Below are 13,856 nucleotides of genomic sequence, written 5' to 3' on the forward strand. Positions count from 1 at the left end.
TCCCCGAGATATTATTTCTTACAAGCTTAGAAAGTACAATAAAGGCAGAGGCAGTCTAGATAGAAACTTTCTAATCACAAAGATTAGAAACAGATAACCTCCATGTCTTTAAACTGCCTAATAAGTCACTTTTTGGTGAAACAAAACATTGGCTGAGTTTAGCCCTTTGGCATCTGTCTCTGAAGAATGTTATTTTCCATTTTCATCATGATTGTGGGAAGTAATTCATTATGTTGAATGACCTTTCTCAATTCCAATCATTCTCTTTTGATAGAGTTGCTACCCCATTTCCTAAAAGATACTATATTGTATAAAATTTGAAGCAGGGACAAACGAACATTAGCTTCCAATAAAAAAGTATAATTCACTTTTATTAGCATAAAATATTTTAAGATAATTTATTATATTTGTGACCCAAGTGCATGATTCTCAGATATGAAAGATTTTTAGCACAATCATACAATCATTTAGTAAAGCTGCTTTTATAAGACCCCCAAGAAAAGCAGGAGGCACTACTTTTTCCTCATGGTACAGAGAGATAAGACACTGCTTAACTGGCCATCTCTTTGATGGAGTTTATTCTGATTCCCTTTTGTCAGACGCTTCCTCCTCAAACTCGACTAAAGGAGCGTGTCTGTTGGCCTGAGAACCTTCTCCATAGAACACTTTCTTTATTGTGCCCTTCTTTGGAGCCTTTATGGTGTGCTGCGGAGACACAAGACACAACAAAACAATGGTTGCAACACTAACGAGCACAGAGTGTGCACCAAGTCAAGAAAGTCAGACAAAAAGTGAAAAATGTAGACAATTGTTTTGATGTTTTATAGTTTCTCAGTGCTTTCCAATCTTTTTGTTACATCACAGCATGCAGAGAAAGTGATAACATTTTAATGGTGTGTTTGAAGGCTGAGAGGAATCAAACTCAGACATACCAGTAACCTGTGCAAAAACATGATAGGAAGCTCTGGTCTAGATCATAGTTCTCAACTTCTACCTCACATTAGAATCTCAACTAGGAAGCTTTTATTTATTTGTTTATTTATTTATTCATAATTAATTAATTAATTAATTTTGCATTCCAAGATGTTGTTGCAGAGCAGTTGGGGTGGGAGGGGAAGAGGGAAAGTGGGAGAGGGACAGAGTGGGAGGATAAGGAAGGGGGCAGGGGCGTGGCCGATGCCCATGGCACCCCCCTCATTCCAGCAGAGGAGCCCAGTGGGCTTGACCTAGGAAGGTCTTAAAAAGTACTGATTCTTGAGTCCTACTCCTGGAGATGCCAGTACAACTGGTCTGGGGAAGTAGTTTTTAAAAGCTCCCCAGGTGACTGTAATATTCAGCCAGGGCTAAGAACCACTGACCTACAATTTCCAACCATCTAAAAAACTGAAACAGCTAAAGTGAGGTTTCCACTTTCATACTGATGCTTGGCACCCTAAGTTCAGCCTTAGAAAATACCAAGAGTTAACATGCAGTGCGGTTATTGCCTGATTCCAAGCTATTGACAATTTCCTTAATTTCAAAATCAGAAGTGACAGGTGCAATTTCACAAAATTAAAAATGAAAATGTCTTTATAAGAAGGATGATTTGGCTTTGTTTCCTATAATTAATGCTTAGTCAATCCATGGCTCTTAATATTTAAAGTGGTGTTAACTTATAGAATAAGGCAAAAGAGCAATTAGTTACAGTAGCTCCCAAAGTGTACTTGGCAATGAATTTCTGACTTCACTTACCTCCATCTTCATGGCGATCATAACCATTAGAGAATCTCCAGCTTTTACTTTGTCTCCAGCTTTCACAAACACCTAGACATTCAGAGGGAGAGGTCAATACTTAAAAACATTCAGGTCCTTTGTGGTCCACAGAGTCGGTACGTAAACTTACAGGGCAAAAGTATGAGTCTACGTGGTTGTGCTGTCTGCTAAAGACAAATGTACTGGTGCAAATCAGAGACCTTCAGGTCAATCTGGCATGGCCGGCACTGTTGTCAGTGGGCAGCACTGCTTAGTCCACTGTCCCACTCCCCAATCCATCTAGCTTTGCTTGAATCAAATGAATACAATTTATCTACCTTGGTATCCTTTTGTTTTTTTCATGAACATACAAACAAGACACATCACCAACAGGGAAGGACAAATATACTTAAATATCTTCACCACAGACAGGGTAGAGGATGAGGGTCTTGACTGATTTTCTGGTTTTGGGGGTTGTCTAGGATAGTGTTTCAAGTCTTCAGGGCCCTGTGTAGCAAGTGTGTAGATGATCTTCACATTAGAAAATTAAACTTACTAGAAACTCCAGAAAAATATTTTTATTTTCCTTTTTACATGCATAAATGAACTCATATATCCCATGTAGTCTCACTTCTTTTTGGTTGACATGATTACCAGGGAGTTTTTGGAAACATCACACAGTGGAGTTAGGTTCTAAAGTCAGTGTGCAGAGCCAGAATTGTGAAAAGTGGGAAACACCCTTGAAAGCCCCACTCCTGGGAAATCATCCTGTAGAAATCATCCACTCCTGGGTGATACTTTAGCAGAGCTCAATTAAATCAACGGCCTAGGTTTAGGGGCCAGTTAGGGGGAAAATATACATCTTTAAACATAAGACTAACGCCCTGTGCAGGGATGCCCACACTATGAGAGGCTTGTGGGAACTGAAATGAACAAGCTAAAGGCAGATCCAGGTCTCCTAGCTCATACTCACTTTGGGAGCAAATATTTCCAGAGGTGAATGGTGGGTGAAATCACCCACACTATTTAAATAGTTATTTTCTTCTCCTTCTCCTTCTTCTTTTTTTGGTACCAGTAATATACAGTTGAATTTTTATGACTTAAATGCATTTGAGGAGACTTTACTGTATTCAAGTAGCATATAAAAGGAGATTGCTGATTTATCACCATTTGAAGTTATATAAGTATGTGCTGTGGTCTGAATGTCTGTGCTTCCCCAAAATTTATATGTTGAAATCTAAACCCTCAAGGTAACGGTATTTGGTTGTGGACCTTTGGGAGGTGACTAGGTCATGAGAGCTCCACCCTCATAAATGGGATTAGTGCCCTTAAAAAAAAGAGGTCCAGGAGAAGTTCCTGGCCCCTTCCACCAAGTGAGGACATAGCAAGAAGATGGCTGTTTATGAAACCTGGAGGTGGATTCTCATCAGACACCACATATGCTAGTGCCTTGATCCTGGATTTCCCAGCCTCCAGAACTTTAAGAAATAAATTTATGTTGTTTAGAAGCCACCCAGACTATGGTGTTCTGTTATAGCAGCCTAAATGGACTGAGACAGTAGAGATCTCAACTCAATATATACTGTATTGGACACCAAACCACATTGTTCTTCACCAATACCAGCCTTTCAAATTTTATTTTAATGTAGGTATGATTATGCACATTAGAGAAAATGTCATTATCTCATAACAAAAGTGCTTGCCATTAAGTTTAACAAAAAACAGCCTTTTTGGTTAATGCGTGGTGAATGCTCTATTTTAATCATAAAAAAACCCGGAATATTTGTACTTTGATGTAAATTCCCACCTTCAAAAGCAACAGTTTTTTAAATCATGAATTAGGTCAATGAGTATTTTCATTGAAGACTGTGATACAGACCTTGAATCTATAATAGATCCTTTTGTTTTCTTGAAATAGATGCTTTCTAACGAGGAAGATTTAGAGATGGAAAAGAATATACATGACAAAGTTCAACAAAGACATTTATTAGGCCTTATTGGACATAATTCTACAGATGTTACATGATTACCTTTTCAATGGTTCCAGTCATAGGAGCTATGGCACCTCCGGGAGTTCCTTCTGAGCTCACTGAAGACAAGTATTTGGGGACTGGAATGTCAATCTCAATACTTCCTTCCTATAAATAGAAAACAAACTGAAAATGGAATCAAGACCCTATTGCTGCATTTTTACTAATATACCCGAGGTAATGATTACTTTCTAGCTATTTGTTAAGTATTAGTCATCATTATGTCTATTCTAGTTATTATGACCTTATAATATTAGTCTAACCTAGCTTTATGACTTACTGAACTCCTCTCTGTCTTGGTTTCCCATTACAAAGGACTAACAGTATACGTACCACACAGGGGATTAAAATCTTTAAAGTATATAACTTTAGGTAACAGACAGCCACTGTCCACAAGCCATTATTAGTAGCATCCCCACTATCAAGTGCTTAGTCTATGCCAGGAACTGCTTTTAACATCTATATATACTATGCCATTAATCGTCACAACACCTCTGAGGTAGATACAGCTATTATTCTTGTTTATAGATGGGGAAACTGAAGACCAGAGAGTTTATCGGCCCAAGGTCACACAGCTGCTAAGTGGCAGGGCCAGGATTTGAACCAAAGCAGCTTCATATTCTAGAACTCATGCTCTTCACCACTCTGTATCATGCTGCCTCTACCATCATATTGTTACAGCATAACTGACCACGGAAAGGAATCCCTGGTAAAGTGGGATCGACTCCATATACAGTAATTTAATTACTAGAATACTAAAGACATCTTATCAGAAAGCACTGTGATCTGTAAGCTGGTTCACAAATGTAAGAAGACTCCAAAGAGGCCACAGTATATTTCATAATCCGTTCTCCTTCTACCCAGGCAGAACATTAAGGACTCAATGGGCAGCAGGCACCTAACCAAAACCATCCAAGCCAGCCTCGACTATCCCTTGACTGCCAAGAGACCACCATGAATCCCATCTGCCTTCCTCCTGTCCACTTTCCCAACAAGGAATATCTGGCCCACAGACTTCTTTCCCAGTGGTCACCTCCTTCAAAATCACCAGGACTCCAAGTGTCAGGAGGATGGTGGTTGGGGAAAAGTGCTGAGGCATCAAAGCCCCAAGAGAACACCTCCCCTGACAGAACACCACCCACTGAGCCAGACACTCTCTGACACGGAGAGTGTAAGGGCTTGTTTCAGAATTCAAGGAAGAAAACGGGTGCATGTCTATCAGTGAGAGTCTGTGTGAACAAAAGGGGTGAATGGAGAACTAGAAAAGGCAGGAATGTGGCAAAGAAACAGAGTAAAAAGGGAAACTAAAGGAAAAAAGGTCATAGCAGTGGTCAAAGGAAGTGGGATCTTTCTAATCTCTTCCAGTGAAATGCCTCTGGTTAAGCAATCTTCTCCCAAACCCTGAGTTATATTATAAAGAAAAGACATTACCATGGAAAATAGGTAAATAGTGTTTTCCAGGATAATTAGCTTAGTTTTACTAGCAACTCCATTAACGGAACATTTCAGGTAAGTACAATCTCCCTCACTACAAAGATCACCAAGCACTTGGAAAATTTTATCTTCAATCTGAAAAAAAGAGAAAAATAAGATCTTTAAAATAAATGAACAACCCTACAGAATCAACAAAATCAGAATCAATTCTTCATTATTAGTAGTTTCAAAATGTAACATGAAATATTTTTTTAAAAAGCCATGTAGCAACTTTTCCCTTAAAATTCCTAACCAAGATACTTTATTTATTTATTTATTTTTTGGGTCTTTTTCGTGACCGGCACTCAGCCAGTGAGTGCACCAGCCATTCCTATATAGGATCCGAACCTGCGGCGGGAGCGTCGCTACGCTCCCAGCGCTGCACTCTCCCGAGGGCGCCACGGGCTCGGCCCCTAACCAAGATACTTTAGATAGAAACATCAATAAGATAATTAAAAGAAAAAAAATTAGTTGTATAACATATGGATAGCACCATAATGCTATAGTAAATGTTTATTTAAAAACTGAAAGAATAGCAATAAAAATGTAAAATAAAACTACAAATCAAATTAAGCAAAATTATTAAAATTCATTCAAGTATATTACAAGTTAGTACTAATTTATGTATACCCAAAGTCAAATTTAGTTTTCATGTGCCAAAATCAGCAATGAAAAAAGCCAGAACCACATAATTAGATGGTTATCGCTTTTATTTCATCAACATGTAGATCCAATTCATGGATTTCAGTTATGATTTAAGAAGATAAATTAGCTAGATATTGACCACAATTTTCTCACTCTAAGGGACCATGTGCCAAAGAACAGATTTCCCACAATGTTTCAAGGAAGCTGACAAAAGGACATGGAACCTTTCTGTTTTAAAGAACATTTTCTTACATACACACTCACTCAAGAGAAAATCAATTTAAATCTCCTCTATATATTTTTCATTTCAATTTCTATGATGTTAGTGATATTAGTGTAGAAGTCCTGTGGCTATTCTTTTCAAATATATTGTGTAGGCTAAGGTGAAATAGGTCACACTGCAATATTTATACATTGGTTCTCATCTATCCTAAGTTAAATATGACATTTTACTCTGCTTTGTAACCTACTGAAACAGCCATTGAATGTTTGTGAAATTCTTAGGACATAAAGGTTAGATTATAAACAGTTTTGTTTAAAGATTCAAAAAAGGGGCTGGCTGGTGAGCTCAGTTAGTTAAAGCACAGTTGTAATACCAAGGTCAGAGGTTTGGATCCTTATACCAGCCAGCCAACAACAACAAAAAAGATTCAACAAAGCACATTCTAAGCTTGTGAATGTAGTTCCATGAGCAAATTAGAACAAGTCAGCAATTTACTCTACCAGTTACCAAGGGACAAGAAAGGGTCCTCAAACCAGAGGCACCAATGTGAATTACAACTCTGATATACTAAAGTAGGTAGACCTCCCATGGTTTTTCTGAATCTCAGAGGAAGAACACCAACGTGTCTCAAAATGTTGGGAGATCTAATGCATATCATTGATAAGCTCATTAAGCAGGATTTGAAATCTCTTAGCCCACATTAAAAATGATTTATTCTATTCCCTGAATTTGTACCTCACTATAGGAATTTGGTTGAATAATGCACTTCTTTAAATTGAGGGCTATCACTAACTTTACACTAGAGGTTCTCAAAGTTTGATCTGTGGACCCCTTGGGGTCTCCAACACCTTTTTAGGGGTATTGTCAAACTTACATAAGATGAAGATATTATGGGCCTTTTTTACCCTCATTCTCTCAGAAGTATACAGTAGAATTTTCCGGAGGCTACTGGACATATGATAAGGTTATTGCTCTGATAGCTAATGGAATGTGCACTTGTATAACCTTAGGTTTTAAATTTTTCTCAGTTTATCCTACAACTAAACAACAACAAAACAACTGGATTAAAAAATAGGCAAAGAACTTGAATAGACATTTCTCCAAAAGGTATACAGAGGGCCAATAAGCAAATGAAAAGATGGTCAACATCATTAGTCATTATGGAAATGCAAATCAAAGAAACAATGAGATATACCACTTCACACCCATTAGAATGGCTATTTATTAAAAAAACAAAAGTAGAGGATGCAGAGAAATTGGAAACCTTGTGCACCATTGGTCAGAAACCAAAATGGTGCGTCTGCTTTGGAAGACAGTATGGCTGGTCAGCTAGCTTAGTTGGTTACAGTGCAGCCTTATAACACCAAGGTCATGAGTTCAGATCCCAGTACTGGCCAGCCACAAAAAAAAAAAACCCCAAATGGGAAAACAATATGGTGTTTTCCCAAAATTTAAAAATAGAATTTCTATACTATGTTCTAACAATTTCACTTCTGAAAATACTCGTATACCCAAAAGAATTGAAAACAGGGTCTCAAAGAGATTCTTGTACACCTATGTGCAAAGCAGCATTATTCACAATAGTCAAAAGTTGGAAACAACGCAAGTTTCCATTGACAGATGACTGGATAAAGAAAATGTGATATATACATACAACAGAGTATTATTCAGTCTTAAAAAGGAAGGAAATTCTGACACATGCTACAATATGGAAGAATCTTGAAGACATTATGCTAAATGAAATAAGCCAGTCACAAAAGGTCAACTACTAAATTATTCCACTTATTATCAGGTACCTACAGTAGTCAAATTCATAGAGACAGAAAGGAGAATGGTGTTTCTTAGAGGTAATGGGGGCGTGGAGAATGGGGCACTATTGTCTAATGGGTAAAGAATTTCAGTTTCAAAAGATGAGAAGAGTTCCGGAGGTGGGTGGCGGTGAGGGCCGCACAGCAGCGTGAACGTGCTTAAGGCCACTGGGTCGTGCACGTAAACACGGCTGACATGATGAAGTTTATGTTTTGTGTACTTTACCACAGTTAAAATACAGTAAAAAAATAGGGATGGCTAATTAGCTCAGTTGGTTAGGGTGAGGTGCTGCTAACACCAAGGTCCAGGGTTCAATCCCTGTACCAGCCAGCTGCCAAAAAATAAAAATAAAAAATAAGATTTTCTAAGTTAAGTTTTCTAAATGGTAAATATCAATAGATGTAACTAACACAAACAAAAGCACTTGGGGGAAGGGGAATTCTCCATAATTTTTAAGAGTGCATAGTGTTCCTGAGACCAAAAATTTGGGAACTGCTGCTTTTGATATAAATACATGCACATACTTTAGGGGCTTTTTAGGTGTCCAATTCAAGGGTATTACTTTTTGCCAAGTTTTTATTCTTAAGATAACACAGACAAACTGAGTAAAACAATCAGTACTATATAGGGGGTAATTTCGCCAAACTGGTCTGAAATAAAAGCACATGACATCTCCTAACTACAGTCATAATAGTCAAAGGCTTAAGAGAAACTGGAGAGTGAAAAAAGACCCTATTCAGTGTGACAGAGATCAGATTTAGCTGTGGGCTGTGGAACAAAACCAATAAGGCTTACCTGCATGATATATGACCCATCATGGTTATACGTTACAGCTATCGCTACATCTTTATGGAAAAGAGGGAAACATTGAAGAAAAATGAGAAAACATTCATTTATTCAACAACTGAGATGTCAAAAATCTTACGTTCAACCTAAAGATAACCAGCTGTTCAAAGTAATATCGACATCTTTTAACTCCCTGGAAATAAAGGCTTTTTAGAAAAGTATCTGTCAGGCAGATTTCAATAAAAGTGAATTTCAAACTTTTCTTTTTTAAAATGAGTTTTAGATACTTTAAGGTTGTAGGATATTTTAGATACTTTTCCTTCAACAAAAAAGGCTGCAGTGTTATAGTAAAAAATGCAATGAACGAGTAAAAAGAAGTTCTGGTTTAAGACCCAAATCTGCCATCTGATCACCTCTGTGATCTTACTAAGTCACTAAATTGCTGAGCCTTGATTTTCTGGGTATGAGAATATCACCATGGTTAAATAAAGTGCTTTGTAAACTGCAACAGACTATACAAATATACGAAATTATTTATGTTATTACATAAACACAGAATTGGTTGAAGACTATCCTAGGTGATGGAACACAATGGTTTTGTGGAGTAGAGTATATAGGTCAAAGTCATCTCATTGACTCCCGACACTTCAACCATCATTTTGATGCTGCCACATCCAATCTGTTTTCAGCCCTGAACTTCCTTCTTCAGAACGCTGATTAGTCTTTCCCAGCTGGATGCTCCACTGGCACCTTAAAATAAACATGGTGGGTCCAACAAATCATCTTCCCCCTCCTCTTGCTTCCCCTCCTGACCTCTGAGCTCCATGACTAGCCCAGTTATTCTCCATGTCATCCAGGTCTAAAACCTGTTTTCCTCACCCCATCCTCCTTTGCTTTCCACATCCAATAGTTACCACAAAGCTGCCAAACTCTTCGCTCTGAAGACTTATCCTATGCATCTCTTCCTTTCCATTCCCATTGCTCTACACTCACTCAGGCCCAACTGTCTCAGGCCTGGTGACTCCAAGGAGGTCCTCCGAGGTCTTCCTGCTTTCTGTGTCAACCCTTCAGCTGATACTTCCTAGCACATCCCATGACATTCAAAATAGTCGGCCGGGGATTGAGAACTCCAATCTTTGTCTTATTTCCTACCATTCCTCTACTCAGATAGCCCTATGCTCAAACCAAATGGGAAAATTGACCAATTACTATTCCCCATATATGCCTCTGGCTTTCCTACCATTGTGACTCTTTGCTCATGTTCCTCCTGTACTATGTTGCTGGTCCCAGCCATCCACTGAAATCCCACTCCTGTTCACATCATGCTTACTGTCCTTGGCAAGAGGCTGCCTTGGCAGAATGAATTCTCTCTGAACATTTAGACTTCCGCATATAAACCACCATTATGATTCTCCCCTCATCCTGTTTATGACAGAGTGATTTTTTTTATCAGTTATTTTTAAAAATTACAAAAATAAAAATGTTCACAAATGTCAAATACTAAAGTACATAAACTCCAGGGCCTGCACTATTAACCACTATGCCATCCATTTTCCCAACACACATTTCCAAATGGTAAATTCCTTGAGAGAAAAACACAGTGACAAAGACATTTTTTTTTCTTCTCTAAATCATTCAGCATACCTGTTTTTTCAAAAACTTTGTACTGAATGTATGAATGAACGAAACTTCTCTACCCTGTATCTTGTCAACATGCTTTAACCCTCCTTAGGAGAAAATGCCTCCAAATACATCAGACTAGTTTTCCTTCAATTTATAAAATATGAAAAGTATTTAACTGACATGAATGCCAGTAGAATCATAGGAAAGACAATGCCAGAAAAACTCTAAATTCTTTTCTATTATTATACAGTAACTGATCTTGTTTCTCCCTCCCCTAAATACCTCTTATCTCCCAGGAGAGAATCTTAACTATCCTCTTCTATATTTAATAATGTATGGAAGTTTAGCTTGGTGCACTATCAGGTAAGCATATGTACCCTACCTAGAGGGTGGGCTCAAATCCTAGCTCCACCAATTACTTTTGATGTAGCTTTTGGAAAATTACTAATCTCTCTAAACTTTGGCCTTGGTTCAGAAAGATAAGTAATTTATAAAGTTGACATGCCTGGGACATTTAAAATACTTGGTTATTCTCACTGAGATCACTAAAATTTGGTTCTACTTTAGATTCATAAATGCTTCTGGGCTCTTAGGTTTCCTATTTGGTGCACTCTTTTATTCAACCATGGTCACTGCTGATTAGCATTTTTTAGACACACCATAACATTTCTGAAAGCTGTGACATACAGACCCGGATTATTTTAATAGAATACCGCCAACAGGGTTCAGTAAACAGCAATTGTGTTGGCTTTTCAATTATTCATTTATTTTTTAATTAAAACTTCTTTTAATTCCAAAAAATGCAGCACAGTTCAAAACACTGCTCAGTGCTTTAGTGAAGATCCATGCCAAATAACACAGTTGGCTCATCTGAATTACAATCACACATGTAATTCTGTTTAGGTTGGACAGGCCACTAAAACTTTACTGCTTTTGGTACTTGTACACTTCATATAGGAGTCTAGAGTAAGATAATCCCAGATTTTGGAGGCTGTTTTTTAAGATAAAATGAGTAAACACATCAGCATAAAATGGATAGGTTAGTCATTTGCAGAATGCTACTATATAAAGGATGTTTGCAAACTTTCTTTATGATGGCTTGGAGATATACCCAATGCACTTAAGGTAATAACCATCTAGGCTCAGGATTAAAAAAATAACTACACAGCTGTAACCCAATCGACATCTATGAACAAAGAATGTCTACACAGTGTCAAGGTAAAGAAGATCCTACTCTGTCCAGGGAAGAGGGTACTGTGATCAGATGGCAAGAGGATTCTGCTCTATCTAGCAGATACATTTTTATAATGGAGCTGTCACAGTTCAATGATACCTCACATTCAACGTTATCCAGCATTCTTAGCTCTGACTCTCTGTGCCCTCTGGCTTCTCATGCAAACTGTCCTGCAGCAGAAGGGATATAGTCACCAACTATTCCAGGATTCTGGTCTCTCTGGTACATTGCTGCAGCCATAAATTTATAAACTGCCTTCTGGCTTAGGTGTCAGTCTCTTCTGACTTCAGTTAAAATAAATCTGTCCCGAACCTGAGCCTACTCAAATTAGCTTGCAGTCAAAAATCAATTTTCCATTGGAAAAGTGGTGGAGATAGCATGGGAGTCAATGTCAAAAAGAGTTCGTGTCAATCCTGGCTCTGCCACCTACTAGGCTTGAGCAAGTTACTTCATTTCTGTGCCTCAATTTCATCATCCATAGGTGAGTATAATAGTGACTCCTTCTCATTAAGTTGTTGTAAAGATAAAAATTTACATGTGATAAGGCTCTTAAGAAATTATAGCTCTTTACTGACCCTCTTGCACCTGAAACACCCAAAACACTTCCTGAGCAATGAGTAATTCTCCCTCCCTGACAGAGTGTTTGATATTGTTTTTCTTATTTAAAAGTAATAGACTCTCACTGCAGAAAAATTGCAAAGAAAAGCAAAGTGCAAAGAAACATGGAAAAAGAGACTGCCTCAAATGCCATCACCCAACCTTGCTAATATTTTGGCAAATTTCATTTCAGTTGTTTTGCTATGTATGAGTATGTTTTATGACATATTTTTAGAAGAAAAAGTGTAAAGAAGAGAAATAAATACCATTAACTCTACCAATCAATTCTATAATTTGGGGCATATTTCCTTCCAATGTTTAAACTAGGCATTAAAAAATATGTAATTGACTGGTCATGACTAGGCTGAATTCTCTTTTGCAGGTTAATGTGATATATTTCTATGACTCATTTATCTTTTAATGAAAGATTACTTACTGTTTTTACCATCTCTAAGAGTTATATTTCTGGTGTAAAACATATTCAGTCTTCTTCCATTGCTAGATGAAAATGGAGAGAATTGATCTAGAAAAAATTTAAAATTGAACAACACGTTTATGAATACAAGCCTACTAAAATTATAGCCTCCAAAAAAAAAAAAAAAACCATAAAACACGACCCTAAATTGGCAGCTCAAATGTATTTTCTTTGTTCTTATTGTTTTAAATTTTAGTTAGATATTTTCATTTACATTTCAGGAAACTTCATATGAAAAACCCAGCTTTTCTTGAAAAATCAGAACATTTGCCACCTAAACTCTCATCCTTTAGTGGCATAAAGTGCACAGTGGTCGCCCGCTTTGGACAGGGCAAATGCACGGAAGTTCACCAACATCTCTACCACTCAGTTTTCTTTCACCTGGTCTCTTTTACTTTTCTGTTACTGGTCTCGCCCCTGTAGGCATTTAGGCTTACATTCTTAAGACAATATCCTGGAGCTACAGCATAGCTGAAGCAATTTATTCTGAAGTTCACATCTGTAACAGTTATATACACATTTTAAAAAGGAAGGTGAAAGTAAGAGGACACTTCATTCTAAAAACATTAAGTTCAGGCTCAGGAATACCACATGGGATGCATTTTCATGTAATGTAAAAAGATAAAATGAGCATAGAGCACAAATCTCCTAAAGAACCATCTTGAGTGAATCTAGAAATTAAAAGATCCTACTAATAGGATCCTATAATAATTTAGGATAATATAGTATAATAATCCTAATAATAATGAGATAAAAGTATTAGCTTTTTAAAATTCTGTTTGCTTCAAAGGTCAGAGTTAGCCTAAGTAAGTATTATAGAGCAAGTTTAGGAGAGCTCAGATTTTGAATCTATTTAGAGGGAAGAACTTTCTAATGGAGAGTTGACAGAAACTATAATAAGCTACCTCATGAGGTAATGAATTTTCAGTTTCCTGAGGTATTAGAGAGAGGTTGGGCAACAACTCAGTGGGGATGCTGAAGCAGGAATGTATGAATGTGGCAGCCAGCCAGGATAAGTTCCTGCCATGGTCCTTCCTCTGCTCAGATTCTGTGATATTATGAAGTACCTAAGCCTCTAGTTAGAGAGAAATTTAATCACAGGATTGAAAAAGAGAGGAAGAAGTAACTCAGCAGTAACTCATGGGTAACCCAAGATAGTCTGAGTCTCCAGTGTTCTGACTTTAGACTCTGGGTTCAAGGGCATTGCTGCAGATACAGAGGATAGCACAA

At 37.5% G+C, this 13,856-nt stretch overlaps 1 protein-coding gene across 4 annotated transcripts in view; it reads right to left on the reverse strand.

The window, feature by feature from the left end:
- Positions 1-414: 414 nt before the first annotated feature.
- MCCC1 (methylcrotonyl-CoA carboxylase subunit 1) overlaps positions 415-13,856 on the reverse strand; it is a 62,193-nt gene continuing 48,751 nt past the window's right edge. For all 4 annotated transcript variants that reach the window (XM_063102067.1, XM_063102086.1, XM_063102057.1 and 1 more), the window contains 6 exons: positions 12,588-12,674; positions 8,707-8,756; positions 5,193-5,330; positions 3,762-3,869; positions 1,732-1,803; positions 415-705 (listed from right to left, as the gene is read on the reverse strand). In XM_063102067.1, the coding sequence (XP_062958137.1) occupies positions 577-705; positions 1,732-1,803; positions 3,762-3,869; positions 5,193-5,330; positions 8,707-8,756; positions 12,588-12,674 (584 nt within the window). In that variant the 3' untranslated portion in view covers positions 415-576. The remainder of the gene's footprint in view (positions 706-1,731; positions 1,804-3,761; positions 3,870-5,192; positions 5,331-8,706; positions 8,757-12,587; positions 12,675-13,856) is intronic.

Source organism: Cynocephalus volans, chromosome 1, assembly GCF_027409185.1.
Source record: "Cynocephalus volans isolate mCynVol1 chromosome 1, mCynVol1.pri, whole genome shotgun sequence".
In the NCBI taxonomy this organism is placed as follows: Eukaryota; Metazoa; Chordata; class Mammalia; order Dermoptera; family Cynocephalidae; genus Cynocephalus; species Cynocephalus volans.